At 31.3% G+C, this 15,323-nt stretch overlaps 1 protein-coding gene across 1 annotated transcript; it reads left to right on the top strand.

Annotated features, from left to right (window-relative positions):
* Positions 1–6,469: 6,469 nt before the first annotated feature.
* On the top strand, positions 6,470–12,652 carry LOC127129599 (uncharacterized). The gene is made up of 3 exons (XM_051058754.1): positions 6,470–6,853; positions 11,606–11,807; positions 12,548–12,652. The coding sequence occupies exons 1-3, from the start codon at positions 6,612–6,614 to the stop codon at positions 12,650–12,652; spliced, it is 549 nt and encodes a 182-aa protein (XP_050914711.1). The 5' UTR covers positions 6,470–6,611.
* Positions 12,653–15,323: the final 2,671 nt, after the last annotated feature.

Raw genomic sequence — 15,323 nt, forward strand, 5'->3', positions numbered from 1 at the left:
CGAGGTGGATGCCTCGCCTATCTTAGTTTTCACCATCATCCAAAATTGTCAACACGGTTTCGTCAAACCCTTTCTCAATCAAATTCAAAAAACACTTAATCATTATTAAACACTTTTGCAAATAAGATGGAAATGGAACATGGTGGATACCATGCACTCCTGAGACTAGGATTCGAGATGGATATCTCGCCCATCCAAGTTCTCGCCATTACCCAAAATGCATCAAACCAATCCAATTATTTTCTCGCCGCCATGCGATTGATCCTTAAACCCTTTCTCAAACGAAAGGTACTTTATTTCAAAACAATGCAAGGCAATGTTTCTCCATCTGTTTTGGGTAGTCCAACAATGTTTTCGTCGATTAACACAAAGTAGCTTTCGCTATAATCGACCAATAAACAAGCATTTTCTATCCAGAACTACGTAAGCCTTGAGTTCTCTATTGAGATACGTAGGAGCAGGATTTATAAATCTTGTCAGGCCCACTAATAAAAAAATTAGGTTTAGTCCTCCGTCGAAAATCCAAAAACATTCTTTCTCTTTTCTATTCTTTATTTCCCACCTAATAACTTGAAGCCTTACATTTCAAACCAACACAAACGCGCACAACTAACCTAACGGTTCCCGTTGAGTACAACGGACGTGAGAGGTGCTAATATCTTCCCCTTGCGTAATCGACTTCCGAACCCTAATTTGGTTGCGACGACCATAATCATTGTCATTCTTTCTTGGGTTTTATCGATATTTCCCCTTTCCTTTTTAGGAATAAATAAAGTTCGGTGGCGACTCTGTTCAGTCCATCATTGCGAGCGTAAGATTGGGCTTCACTTAAGTCATGTTATCATTTTTTCGAGGTATGACACTCTCCCACGTCCATAACGCGCTCCATAACGAAGTGGATTCTCCATGATCAAACTCCAATGATTATAATCTCCATCAAACTTGGGCGCACTTTGTGCGGTGAAATTGCTCGATTCAGCCATTTCACGTCTTTCAGTCACTCTAGTGTTTTTCCTCTCAAACACTCTTACTTTCTAACTATATCATGCTCTCCGATGGAGCTCTGATACCAAATAAAGAAATAGTAATAACTTTAACAATATTCATCAAGTGGGATCACTTTTGGTTATTACAATATGAGAATATAATTGTTTTATATAAGCCTTATCATTCGATTAATATTTTTTTTTAAAGTAGATTAAATAATCAGTGGAAGAAATATAATTTTTTACTAATTAATTTATAAAATATAATATAAGGAATTACAGCTTAGTATAAAATAAGTATTCTATACAATAGTAAAAAATATAATATAAAAGTAATTGATAATTATACACAATACTTTTATTATATAAGATTTACAAAAATTAATTTTTATAACATTATTTTTTATGATCCAAATATTTTTATTAGGGCTGAAAATGAGTCGAGTTGAGTCGAAGTCAGCTCAGGTAGGTTAAACTCATTAAGAATTGGTTCAACTCAAATCTCGATTCGACTTCGACATAAACTTTTTTTTAAAACTTAAACTCGATTCGTTTTAGTTCACAAATAATTTGGCTTAACTCGTTAAATTAATCTCATTAGGTTCAGCTCACTTGCTTTACCGATTTGTCTTTTTTACTTTTTTTATTAGACATTTAAAATTAATAGGTTTTAAAAAACAAAACATTGAAGTAAAATAAAAGTTATCATATTGGAGTTTAACTTTGTCTTAAAATTCTACTAATTCAAAAACTACGCAACTTTCAACAGATACATTTGAAAGTCTAATTCAAAAATTACTCAATTGAAGTTTACCTTTGTTTAAAAAATCCACAACTTCGTCTAAATATTTAGGAACCTTACAAATTTAATAAAATGTTAAACCAAAAATCACTAGAAATCAATACATTTCCATCTTATAATATTTACACCACTTGCAACCTTCATTACATAATATAATTCTTCTCATATATAATCGAGTTGACTTTATTTCCATAACTAGTATGAAAGGATAATATAATGAAGTTTTGAGTAAATCTTTAAACCTATTCTTAAAGATAATATAATTCATCTCATATATAATTGAGTTGACTCATGAACCTAACGAATCAAACTATATATAGTTCAAGTTCAGGTCATTTAGTTAACGAATTTAGTTTTTTCGCTCATATTCAGCTCATTTGTTTCATGAATCTAGTTCAACAATTTAATTGTCGAATCGAGTTCCGAACTATTTTTGAGTTGGTTATATTCATCGTCAGCCTTCATTTTTATAAATAGTATTATTGTTGTTATTTGTATATAAGGAAAAGAAATACTGTTGATCCAAATATTCTTATAAATAAAAAATATTTGTATTGTTGATATAAATATTTTTATAAATGAAAAAAAATGTATTGTTGATACAAATATTTGTATAAACGGACAATGTGTATAATTGATATGAAATTTTTCTAAAGGGAGAAAGTCTACTATTTATACAAATATTTCTATAAATGAAAAAAATATATACAAATATTTCTATAAACTCCGATAAACAAAACAATGTTAAAACAAATATAATGTATTTTTCATCCAAATAATTTTATAAATTGAAAAAAAATTATTATTAATTCAAATAGTTTTATATACAATTTAAAAACAAAAATAATGTTTATATATGGAATGTTTGTTAAATTTTCAAATATAATTTTTTTAGTATAATTTCTTTAAAACGATAATTTTTTTATATTAGATAAAATGTGTATCAGATCAGAATTCGTGCGCACACACGGGGTTTTTAATAGTATTTCAAATAAAAATCAATATTAAACAAAAATCATTAATTATAATTTTATGCATGTGCACTAAAAAATGGATAAACCGACATGAGAATGTATATTCCAAATTTTAATACAGTAATAATTTAACTTTAAATAAAAATACCTGATTATATATTAACATATATATGCACTAAAAAATAGAAAAATAATTGGACACTAATATATAATAAATGTGTAACTTTCAATATATAGTAAATGTGTAATTTTTTTTCAATTCAAAAAATGTTCTCTCAGATACTAACATGGATGACTTATTATTAGAAGAACTATAGGGTTGTTTTAGGCTAATATTATATAAAATTGAAATAGTAAAATTAACCATTAGTATCACCTTTATTTATTATTATTAATTTTTTTATTTAAAATTGATTTTTTTTGTTTTAATTATTATCAAAAATAACAACCATAATACTTATTTTGTAAAATAAAAAGCATGTCAAATAGAAATAATATTACTATATTAATGATAGTTTGTTATGTATTCCACTTTCACGTCCGTTATCTCTGGTGATATGTGTTCTTTGGAGGTGCAGCGAGTCTTATCTCTTATCTCTGGTGATATGTGTCCTTTGGAGGTGCAGCGTATCTTATCTCTTATCTCTAGTGATATGTGTCCTTGTGCAGCGTATATTATCTCTGGTGATATGTGGAGAAAATAAAATATGGAGAAAATAAAATAGAAAGAATTAGCTATCGATAAGGTAGAATCACCTATACAAAGAAAATAACCAGAGCTTTTGAATTTCAACTAAAGACTAATAATGTAAAATAATAAAACAATCCTAAAAAATAGTTATTATCAGAAAATATAATAACTATAACAAAATAAAAAATGTGTCATATGAGACAACAATACCATTATTTTCAATAATTCTCCTTTTTTTTTACACTAACTTAAGCGTTATTAATAAATTTATTTAAATCAAATGCATGACACATGTCTAAGTTATTTACTTCATTGTTAATAAAAAAATATTTGTTTATAATAGGTACAATATATTATATTTTTCTATTTAAAAATATAATATTCTATGTAAAATTACAAATAATAAAACATATTAATACATAATTAATGATATTAAATTTATTATAAAAAAACATATAACAATGATTGAACTTTTGTAGGATATTAAAAATATCAAAGATATTAAATGTAATTTATAATAAATGGTAATAAATGTAATTTATATTCAAATTATTATTAAATATATAAGCAATGTAAGAATTAAATAGTACTAAAACTGTAATATAATATAAACAACTCATAATTGACTCATGACTATAAAAATAAAATATTATATAATTATTTATATATTCCTGATATCTTATTAATTATATGAGCTATATAATCATAAACACCTTATTAGTTAAATAAATTAAATAAAGTTTAATACAATGACATAAAATAAGAAGAGTGAGATTTGAAAAAGATATAATAAAAAGATAGATTAAATAATTAGTGGAAGAAATATAATATTTTACTAATTAATTTATAAAATATAATGTAAGGAGTTAAAGTTTTGTATAAAATAAGTATTCTATACGATAGAAAAAATGTAATATAAAAGTAATTGATAATTATACACAATACTTTTATTAAATAAGATTTACAAAAATTAATATTTATAATATTATTTTTTATGATCCAAATACTTTTATTAGGGCTGGAAATGAGTCGAGTCGAAGTCGTCTTAGCTCGACTCAACTCGTTAAGAATTGGTTCAGTTCAAATCTCAGTTCGACTTCGACACGAACTTTTTTACGCTCAAACTCGCCTCGTTATTAGTTCACAAACAATTTGGTTTAACTCGTTAAATTAATCTCGTTAGGTTCAACTCACTTACTTCAGCGACTTAAAAATCATTTTTTAAATGTATATTTTTATATATATTTGATATTTAAAATTATAATTTTTTAAAAAGAAAATATTGAAATAAAATCAAAATTATGAGATTGGAGTTTAACTTTGTCTCAAAAATCTACTGATTCAAAAACTACGCAACTTACCAAAGATACATTTAAAAGTTAAATTCAAAAACTACTCAATTGAAGTTTAAATTTATCTAAAAAAATCACAACTTCATTTAAATATTTAGGAACTTTATAAATTTAATGAAATATTACACAAGTTAACAAATTTAGTTTTTTTCTCATATTCAGGTTATTTGGTTATTCGGGTTATTTGGTTCATGAACCTATACTTGGTTATGTTCATTGATAGGCCTGACTTTTTTGTAAATGGTATTATTGTTTTTATTTATATATACGGAAAAAAATTATTGTTGATCCAAATATTTTTATAAATAATAAAAAGTATATTATTGATACAAAAAAATTTATAAATAAAAAATAATATATTGTTGATACAAATATTTTTATAAACGAAAAAAGTGTATAGTTGATATGAATTTGTTTATAAAGGAAAGAAGTCTATTGTTGATACAAATATTTTTATAAAAGAAAAAAAGTGTATAGTTGATATGAATTTGTTTATAAAGGAAAGAAGTCTATTGTTGATACAAATATTTTTATAAACGAAAAAAGTGTATAGTTGATATGAATTTGTTTATAAAGGAAAGAAGTCTATTGTTGATACAAATATTTTTATAAAAGAAAAAAAATATATACAAATATTTTTATAAACTAAAATAAACAAAATAATGTTAAAATAAAAATAATGTATTTTTCATCCGAATACTTTTTTATAAACAGAAAAAAATTTATTATTAATTCAAATAGTTTTATAAACTATTTAAAAACAAAATAATGTTTATATATAGAATGTCGGTTAAATTTTTTAATATAATTTTTTTGATACAATTTCATTAAAACAACAATTTTTTATATTTATAAAAAATATTATATCATACCAGAATTTGTGCGTATACATGGGGTTTTACTAATATTTTAAATAAAAAACAACATTAAGCAAAAAAAAATATTTATATTTTTATGTGTGTGCACTAAAAAAAATGGATAAACCATGAGAGCGTATATCACCAAAATTATTATATAAATAACTCAAATTAAAATAAAATTAAATAAAAATACTTGTTTATATATTGATGCATGTACGCACTAAAATGGAAAAAATATTTGGACGTTAGTATATAATAAATGTTTAATATTTTGTACAATTTTTAAAATGTTCTCTTGTAACGGATACTATAATAAATAAGGTATATACTATATAATAAATTGTGTATCACTTTTTAAAATTCTATAAGTTTTCTTGTAACAGATACATTAATATAATAATATCTCATTATATGTTATTCTTTAGAAATAAAAAAATCATTAATATTTTGATATTCATTAATATTTTGATATATTTCCTTTTAATAACACATTTTTATATTCATATAAAAAAATTGCTTTGATCGACAATGTTTTTCCGTTTATAAATTTGGATAAGAATGCAAAAGAATTAACTATACACTTTATAAAAATATTTTAAACCTAGTACATTTTATGATGGGGTTTATGATTGTGTATCCATTTTTTTATGATGGGGTTTATAACAGTGTATCCAAATTTTATGATTGTGTATCCAAATTTATAAAAATTGTTATTTAAACCTAGTATATTTTTATAAATATAAAAGTGTTTACACTTCATAAAAATATTTTTATAAATATTTTAAGCCTAGTACATTACGATCCTCAACATCATAACATGTTTTTTAATTGCTTTGGATAAGAAAGAAAAAGAATTAAACTTAGTACATTTGTGAAGTATATATAACACCCCAATCAGAACAAAATGTAACAACACACCAAAACAAATCGAAAACAAGACAAAACAATGATATTGGTATCAGAAGGAATCAAATTGGAATCAGAAGTATATTATGGAGACGAAATTTGTCAAGTGAAATCAAAAGAACTTCTGGAAGATATGTGTCTTCCCAAAGATATGTTACCATTGAAAGACATCATTGAAGTTGGTCACAACAGAGAAACAGGTTTCGTGTGGCTGAAACAGAAGAATAGGATTACACACAAATTTGAAAAGATTGGAAAACTTATTTCTTATGCTACTGAAGTCACTTCTTGTTGAATTGTAATTCCTTGTGTCGAAGCAGGTTTCTCCACAGAGTAAGAAAGTGTTGAACAACCTAGTGTGTTGAGTTATGTTAGTGTGTCGAAGTGTCGAAGCAGGTTGCTTCACATAGGATTTTGACTTAGGCCTATTTTAGTAGTGTTAACTATTTTGGGCTTTTATAGTTTTGGGCTTTGCCTTGAGGTCCAAGTTAAACTAAATCTATAAATAGAGGGAGTAACCCTTATTTGTGTAATGAGGTGAATAGAGTATTCATAACACTTGTAATTCGTAGTATTTTGTAGTTGCAAACTGAATAAAAAGTTTTCCACAGTTTATGGGAAGAGAGAAACTCTGTAGAATTCTAATTCTTCTTCTCCTTCATCGTTCTTTATTTCTTTCTCCATTGTTCTTATTTTTCATTGTCATTGTGTGGGTGATAACAATCTTGTTCATCAAGATTGATTGAAATTCTCCATAGATTTTAGGGGATTTCTAACATCTGGTATCAGAGCTCTGGTTTAATCGATTCGTGGGAAGAAAATCACCATGAAAATGAATCATCCAAACGAGCATTTTCCAGCAAATCTTACGATTCTCAAGAACAACAATTATGAGAATTGGTGCAAGCAGATAAAGGTTGTGTTTTGTTATCAAAATCTTTGGGATCTTGTGAAGGAAGGAGTAACAACGGTTGTAGAAGTCGCGACAGATCAAGAAAAGGTTGCACATAAAGAATTGAAGAAGAAAGATTATAAAGTTCTCTTTATAATCCATCAATGAATTGATATAGATAACTTTGAAAAGGTTAGTGATGCAGAGTCGGCGAAAGAAGCATGGGAAATTTTGGAAAAATCGTTTGGAGGTGCGGAGAAGGTGAAAGAGGTGAGGTTAGAAACTCACAAAAGAACATATGAATTGCTTCATATGGAAGACAATTAAAGCATAACCGATTTCTTCACCAAGCTTACGAAACTGGTGAATCAAATGAAGGTATGTGGAGAAGTGTTGACATCAAGATCTGTTGTTGCAAAGATCTTGAGGTTGTTGGCTCCAAAGTTCGACCACGTGGTAGTAGTCATAGAAGAGTCGAAAGATTTGTCAAAACTGACAAAGGAAGAGCTTCAAGGGACGCTTGAATCTCGTGAACAATGAATGGCTGAAAGAGCTACAGGAAATTTGAAGAATGATATGGCTTTGCAGGCTCAATCAGCAAAAGAAAGAAAAGGCAAAGGAAGCTAGAATGGCAACAAAGGCAGAGGAGGTTACAACAATTCGATCATTCGAAATCAGCAAGAAGGAAACTGGTAAAATCAGAAGAAAAAAACCCTAGAACCAAGGCAACCAAAGAGATGGTGGTCAAAATCCAGAAAAGAGTCACATTCAGAGTTACAATTGTCAGAAGTATGGTCACTATTCTAGTGATTGTCTATAAAAGCAGAAGAATCAAGAAACTTATGCAAAGTTGGCGAAACATGAAGAAGAAGAGACGTTGTTAATGGTTACAACCAGATATGAAGAGAGATTCAAGGACCAATGGTACTTGGACTCAGGATGCTTATCACACATGTCTGGAAGGAAAGATTGGTTTGTCAACATAAAGCCCTCAATGAAGAACATGGTGAAATTTTGCAAATGACAACACTCTAGCAACTGAAGGTGTTGGTGATGTTCTGATTATAAGGAAATATGGCAAGAGGTCAGTAATTTCAAACTTGTTGTACATACCAGGCATGAAGAGAAATTTGCTTAGCATAGGGCCGTTAGTCAAAAATAACTACAAGGTGTCAATCAAAGACAAGATGATGAGAGTTCTCGACTCAAATGGAAGGTTGATCTTGAAAGCTCCACTGTCTCAGAATAGAACCTTCAAGATTGAACTAAATATGATGGAGCATAAGTGCCTTCCAACAACAGCTAGCAGAGATGAATGGATAAGGAATTATAGACTTGGCCATCTCAATTTCAAAGACATCAGAGATTTGAAGAGAAGAAATATGGTTTCAGGATTACTAGAAATCGACATTCCAAATGAAGTGTGTGAAGAATGCATGCAGGCGAAGCATCATAAGAACAACTTCAATAAGGATGCAAGAAGCAGGTCGAAGGCAATTCTTGAAGTCATATACTCTGATGTATGTGGTCCTCTCCGAGTGGATTCAATTGGAGGTAACAAATACTTTGTTACATTCATAGATGATTTCAGTCGAAAACTGCGGTCTTACCTGATCAAGAAGAAAAGTGAAGTGATCGAGGTATTTTCCAAGTTTAAATCTATGGTTGAAAGACAGAGCGGTCGAAAGATCAATATTTTAATGGCTGATGGTGGTGGAGAATATGTGTCGAAATACTTCAATGCATTATGTGTGAAAGAAGGGATTATGCACGAGGTGGTACCACCCTACACTCCACAGCAGAAAGGAATAATAGAACCATCATGAATATGGTTAGAAGTATGTTGAAAGGCAAGCATCTACCCAAAGAATTGTGGGGAGAAGTCATGTCGACTGCGACATATATCTTGAACACATGTCCGAAGAAGAAGCTAGAAGGAATCACGCCAAAAGAATGTTAGTCTGGTGTCAAGCCTAGCTTGAGTAATCTAAGGGTGTTTAGATCTATAGCACATAGACATGTGCCATATCAGTTGAGAAGAAAAATTGATGACAAGTTGAGTCAGATGATCCTGATAGGATATCATTCGACTGGAGGATACAAGTTGTTCGACCCGGTGAATAAGCAAGTGGTGATCAGAAGGGATGTGATCAAAGATGAGCTTAAGGAGTGGGATTGGACTGCGAATGTAAAGAAAGATTCAATGAGAATCTTTAATGATGAACCAGCTAGTGAAGTCGAAAGAGAAGTTTGACAAGAAGAAGTCAGAGGTGAAGCAGGCCCAAGCAGACCTCAAAGAACAAGACACATGCCTACAAGGTTGCAAGAATATGCGATTTCATTAGATGATGTGGTCAATGAAGAAGGTGAGATGGTATATTATTCTTTCTACGCAGATGTCAAACCTGTCAATGCAGTCGAGGCATTGAAAGATTCGAAGTGGATGAAAGCAGTGGACGAAGAGCTGAAGTCAATCGAAGTAAACAACACTTGGTCACTTGTCGAATTGCCCAAGGACAAGAAGGCAATTGATGTGAAGTGGGTATACAAGGTGAAGTTGAATACCAGAGGAGAAGTGACTCGACACAAGGAGAGACTTGTGGCGAAAGGATTTCTTCAAAAAGAAGGAATCGACTTCGATGAGGTTTTTGCACCTGTTTCTAGGACCGAAACAATCAGGTTGGTTGTTGGTCTAGCAAACATGAAAAACTGGTAGATGTGTCAGATGGACGTGAAATGTGCATTCCTTAATGGCCCCTTAGAAGAAGAAGTTTATGTTGCACAACCAGTTGGGTTTGTGAAACATGGCGAAGAAAGAAAGGTGTACAGTCTGCATAAAGCCCTGTACAGACTTAAACAAACTCCAAAAGCTTGGAACAAGAAGATAGATGGATTTCTAAGGGAGAAGAAACTTGTGAAGTGCACAAGTGAACATGGAGTATATGTAATAAGAAGCAAGAGTGAATTTTTTATACTATGTCTCTATGTTGATGACTTGTTGATAATAGGTAGCTGCAAGAAGGAGATCAAAGACTTCAAAGGTGATCTCAACAAGGATTTCAAAATGTCAGATCCAGGTGACATTTCATATTTTCCTGGCATCGAATTCTACAAGAGTGGTAGAGGTTTGATGATGCATCAAAGAAGGTATGTAGGCGAAATACTCAAGAGATTTGAGATGCAAGATTGTAACCCAACTTCAACTCCAGCTGAGCCCATATTACAACTGTCAAAATATTCAGATGAAGATGATGTCGACCCAATCTAATATAGAAGACTTATTGGGTCACTTAGATACCTTTGTCACACAAGGCATGGCTTAGCATATAGTGTAGGTATGGTGAGTAGGTTCATGCTGAAGCCAAAAGTATCACATCTAGCAGTGACGAAGAGGACACTAAGGTATTTGAAAGGAACTCTCGACTATGGAATTTTGTTTCCTGCAGATGATGAAGGAAAAGAATGCAAATTACTGGGATGCACCGACTCAAGTTGGTGTAGTGATGTTGAGGATCAAAAATCCACAGCTGGCTATATGTTTATGCTAGGTGGTGCACCAATTGCTTGGAGTTCGACAAAGGAGCCAGTAGTGGCATTATCGTCATGTGAAGCAGAATACATAACTGCTTCTCTTTGTGCATGTCAAGCAATATGGATGGTGAATCTAGTCGAAGAGATAATAGCGAAAAGTCATGGAGATATTTCCATGAAGATCGACAACATGTCAACTATCAATCTGGAGAAGAATCCGATAACACATGGTCGAAGCAATCACATCGATATGAGGTTCAATTATCTTAGAGAGCAGGTAGAAGATGGGAAGATGAATGTGGAACACTGCAGAACTGAGAATCAGATTGTAGACATCATGACGAAGGGAGTAACCCTTATTTTTGTAATGAGGTGAATAAAGTATTCATAACACTTGTAATTCACAGTATTTTGCAGTTGCAAAGTGAATAAGAAGTTTTCCATAATTTGTGGGCAGAGATAAACTCTGCAGAATTCAAATTCCTCTTCTCCTTCATCGTTCTTTCTTTATTTCTACATTTTTCTTCTTTTTCATTGTCATTGTGTGAGTGATAACAATCTTGTTCATCAAGATTGATTGAAATTCTCCATAGATTTTGGGGGATTTTCGACACTTCTTATGTTGAAAAAGGTAAGATTAATAAAATGAGTGGTGTTAAATCCAAAGAGCTTTTTATATGGGTTACACTAAGTGATATTTATGTTGATGATCCACCAACTGAGAAAATCACTTTTCAAACTCCTGCTGGACTTTCTAGAACTTTCGTTGTTTCTGCTTTTGAACTTGAGGAGAAATCAAGTGGTGTGAAAGAGGTTTAAGTTTCTATGTGATTGGCTTGTGTTGAAATTTCATTTTATAAGTTTACACTACTTTATCTAGAAATTTAAGACAGTTTGGAAGATCAGAAGTGCTTTTGAAGTGGTGTATTAAGCTTTTTTTTTTGTTTTTCAATTACAAATGAAATGAAATGAGTTTCTATTATTTATGTTTTTGAAATTTCACATACTAAAAACATGAAATTTTTACTACTCGTAATTACTAAGTAAAACCTTAGTGTGGGCGTGTAAAGACTAAAGAGAAGTCTCCAAAGAGAGAGGCTTTCTCCTAAAATGTTAACTTATTTTAAGTAAAAAAGATTAAATAATATTAAAGAGGCAAAAGGTACAGAGGAGAGGGGACCAAACTAAAACCCCAAGTAAAACTATGGAGACAGTAATATGGAAGTTCAAACCTATCTTTAAATAAAATGGTAATTTATTTTAATAAAAAAAGATTAAATAATATTAAAGAGGAAAAATGTTAATTCATTTAGAAAAATAGTAATACGGAAGTTCAAACCTATCCCTAAAGAAAACATCTCTAGCAACTAAAATTTTATTCCATCAAGTAAAACTAGATCACGAAATCAAGATTTGCAATTTTATTCGCACAATGGCTACCTCATGTTTTTCATGGTTAGTGGTGTTTGTGTTAGCTTATGCACTTGCAGTAGCTGTTGTGATTTATTTTCGTTTTGTGTTGTTGATTCATGCTGCTACCAGTTCTTTTTTAGTTTCGTTCATCAGTTGTTCATTTCCTTTTTGTTAGCGCGTTGCAGTTTGGATGGAAGTTGTTATGGCTTATAGCTGTTGTGGTTGGTTTGGCTCGTATTGTGTAGCAGCTTTTTGGTGGTGGCAGCGTTTGGCTATTATTTATTGTTGGTTTATGTACGTTTTTGCGCAGTAGCTATTTTCGGTTCACACTGTCGTGGTTTTGCTTTCTTTCAATTTTCTTTTTTATTGGATATGGATTAAATGATTTTGGAAATTAGTCAAATGAATATGGATTTAAATGGATATTGGTTTTTTGGTTAATGGATATGGATTTGGTAAAATGGATTTTGGATTATGGACATTAAATGGATAGTTGTTAAAAAAATGGTTAAATGGATATTAAAATGAAATTGGATTTTGGATGGGATATTTGTTATGGGATTGGTTAATTTGGTTTAAATGAATATCAATTAATTGTTTTTTCTTTATTTAATTGGATATGTGGATACAAATTGGATATTGGTTTTAAGATTTGGCTATGGACAAAAAAAATGGATTTGGATTTAGAAATTGGCCTTAAATGGTTCACTTAATAAAATCAAGAAGTTTTAATAACAAAGGAAATATCAAAATTAATTTGGTAGTTAAAAACAATATTTTTCTAAAGTTTAATCGGCTAAAGAAAATGATGAAATGGTTATGAAATCGAAATAATTCTCAAAAGTCGATTTGAATCTCAAGGATAAAGCTTTGAATTAAAAATAAATTTAAACCTTTAAAATCCACCCAAACTTCCTGAATTAATTCGAAATTGATGGAATGATTACAGATCACATGATTAAAGATTCGGAGATTGATGGTTGACTTTGGTCAACTGGTTGACCAAAAAGTCAACAGTTGATCAAAAATGCGTATTTTCTCATGGACAAACAAATATGGACCACAATATCCTGAACCAATGACTTGTGCCAATGCCATGAATCAAACAAGATGAATATCGACCAATCGACAGTTTATACACAAGATCCTCGAATAGCAAAGCCATGAATCATGATTTCAATCCATATGATGTGCAATGCCACAATCCTCAATCCAACTCCGATTTTATCAACCCCGGATCTGTGACGCCTGTTAGCAGATGTTAATCATGAATGAATGAGTGCACATGAGTGAGTATGAACGGGGTTAGATGGTTGTCAAGTTATAGTTAAATGAAAAGGCGAAAAGGAGGGAAAATTTTGGGGTATGACAGCTGCCCCTATTTAATCTTCTCGGACCTGAAGGTATGAATAACAACTGCTCTCAAACATTCATGGTAGGAGAGGATTAAATACTAAAATAACCAAGAAATTTACCCTCAGGGAATGAATGAAATGAATGAGATGTAGGGTAAATGGGGTTTATGAAAAGTTATTCAGTGATATGTTTTATGAAGTCATGCATGCTATATGTAATATGCTACGTATGCTGATCTCTTTTTTGTGTCTTTCTCTTTGTTTTTTCTTTGTTTTGTCTCCACTAACAAGTTTTGGCTTGAGATTGATAATCGAGGTATTCCCGCAGGATTCCGCGAAGGTGAAAGAAACAAGTGTTTGCAAAAGGAAAGTACCGATGGATATGAAGAATTGGAATGAGATCTTCTACAAAAGGCAGAGAGGCGTCTTGCTAAAGGTAAGTAGCTCAACTGAGAAGCGACCTTCTCTTGCAACAGGCAACAACGACTCCTTAGAAAGAGAAACGCGATCTTAGGATATAGTTAGGAAAAAGTGAACACACTTCTCACACAAAAGGTGATGAGAATTTGTTAACAAAAGGTTAAGAAGGAGAGTTGAGGTCCGCATAGACGAGTGAGGGATACCAATACCAGTGAGTATCAAGAATGGTTTAACAACACGGACGACCGTTGAGATTAACACAAACGGGTACAAGAAACAAGGATAACATAGACGAGTGTTGGGATCTAGATACAAATGAGAATAAGAGATCAGCACGGACGAGTGTTAAGATCAATATAGAAGAGTACCGAAGAAAGAAGGCCAACACGGACGAGTGTCAAGAGATGGAGACTTCACTGGGGATTAATACGAACAAGTATTGAAAAAGAAGACCAACACGAACGAGTCTCAAAGGTCAATATGGACGGGTATCAGAAAAAGGGGATAAAACGGACGAGTGTCGATGCCTAATACGGACGAGCATCGAAAGAAGGTAACAATACGGACGACTGTTGAAGATCAATACAGACAAGTATTGAAAGAAGGTAACAACACAGATGAGTATTGAAGATCAATACGGACGAGTATTGAAGAAAGATAACAATACAGACGAGTCTTGGAGATTAATACGGACGGGTATTGAAAGAAGGTAACAACACGAACGAGTGTTGAAGATCAATACAAACGAGTATTGAAGAAAGATAACAACACGGACGAGTGTTGAAGATCAATACGGACGGGTATTGCAAGAAGGTAACAACACAGACGAGTGTTGAAGATCACTACGGACGAGTATTGAAGAAAGATAATAATACGGACGAGTGTTGGAGATTAATACGGACGAGTATTGAAAGAAGGTAACAATACGGACGAGTGTTGAAGATCAATACAGACGAGTATTGAAGAAAGATAATAACACGGACGAGTGTTGAAGATCAATACGGACGGGTATTAAAATAAGGTAACAACACAGACGAGTGTTGAAGATCAATACGGATGAGTATTGAAGAAAGATAACAACACGGGCGAGTGTTGAAGATCAATACGGACGGGTATTGAAAGATAACAACACGAACGAGTG

This window comes from Lathyrus oleraceus, chromosome 3, assembly GCF_024323335.1.
Source record: "Lathyrus oleraceus cultivar Zhongwan6 chromosome 3, CAAS_Psat_ZW6_1.0, whole genome shotgun sequence".
NCBI classification, from domain to species: domain Eukaryota; kingdom Viridiplantae; phylum Streptophyta; class Magnoliopsida; order Fabales; family Fabaceae; genus Lathyrus; species Lathyrus oleraceus.

What these genes read in the sequence shown, in the direction of transcription:
- LOC127129599 (XM_051058754.1), top strand. Translation starts at nt 6,612, where the DNA reads ATGATATTGGTATCAGAAGGAATCAAATTGGAATCAGAAGTATATTAT. An exon ending in ATTTCTTATGCTACTGAAGT is followed by an intron (nt 6,854 to 11,605) that starts CACTTCTTGTTG and finishes GGGGATTTTCGA; the next exon opens with CACTTCTTATGTTGAAAAAG. An exon ending in AATCAAGTGGTGTGAAAGAG is followed by an intron (nt 11,808 to 12,547) that starts GTTTAAGTTTCT and finishes GTTCTTTTTTAG; the next exon opens with TTTCGTTCATCAGTTGTTCA.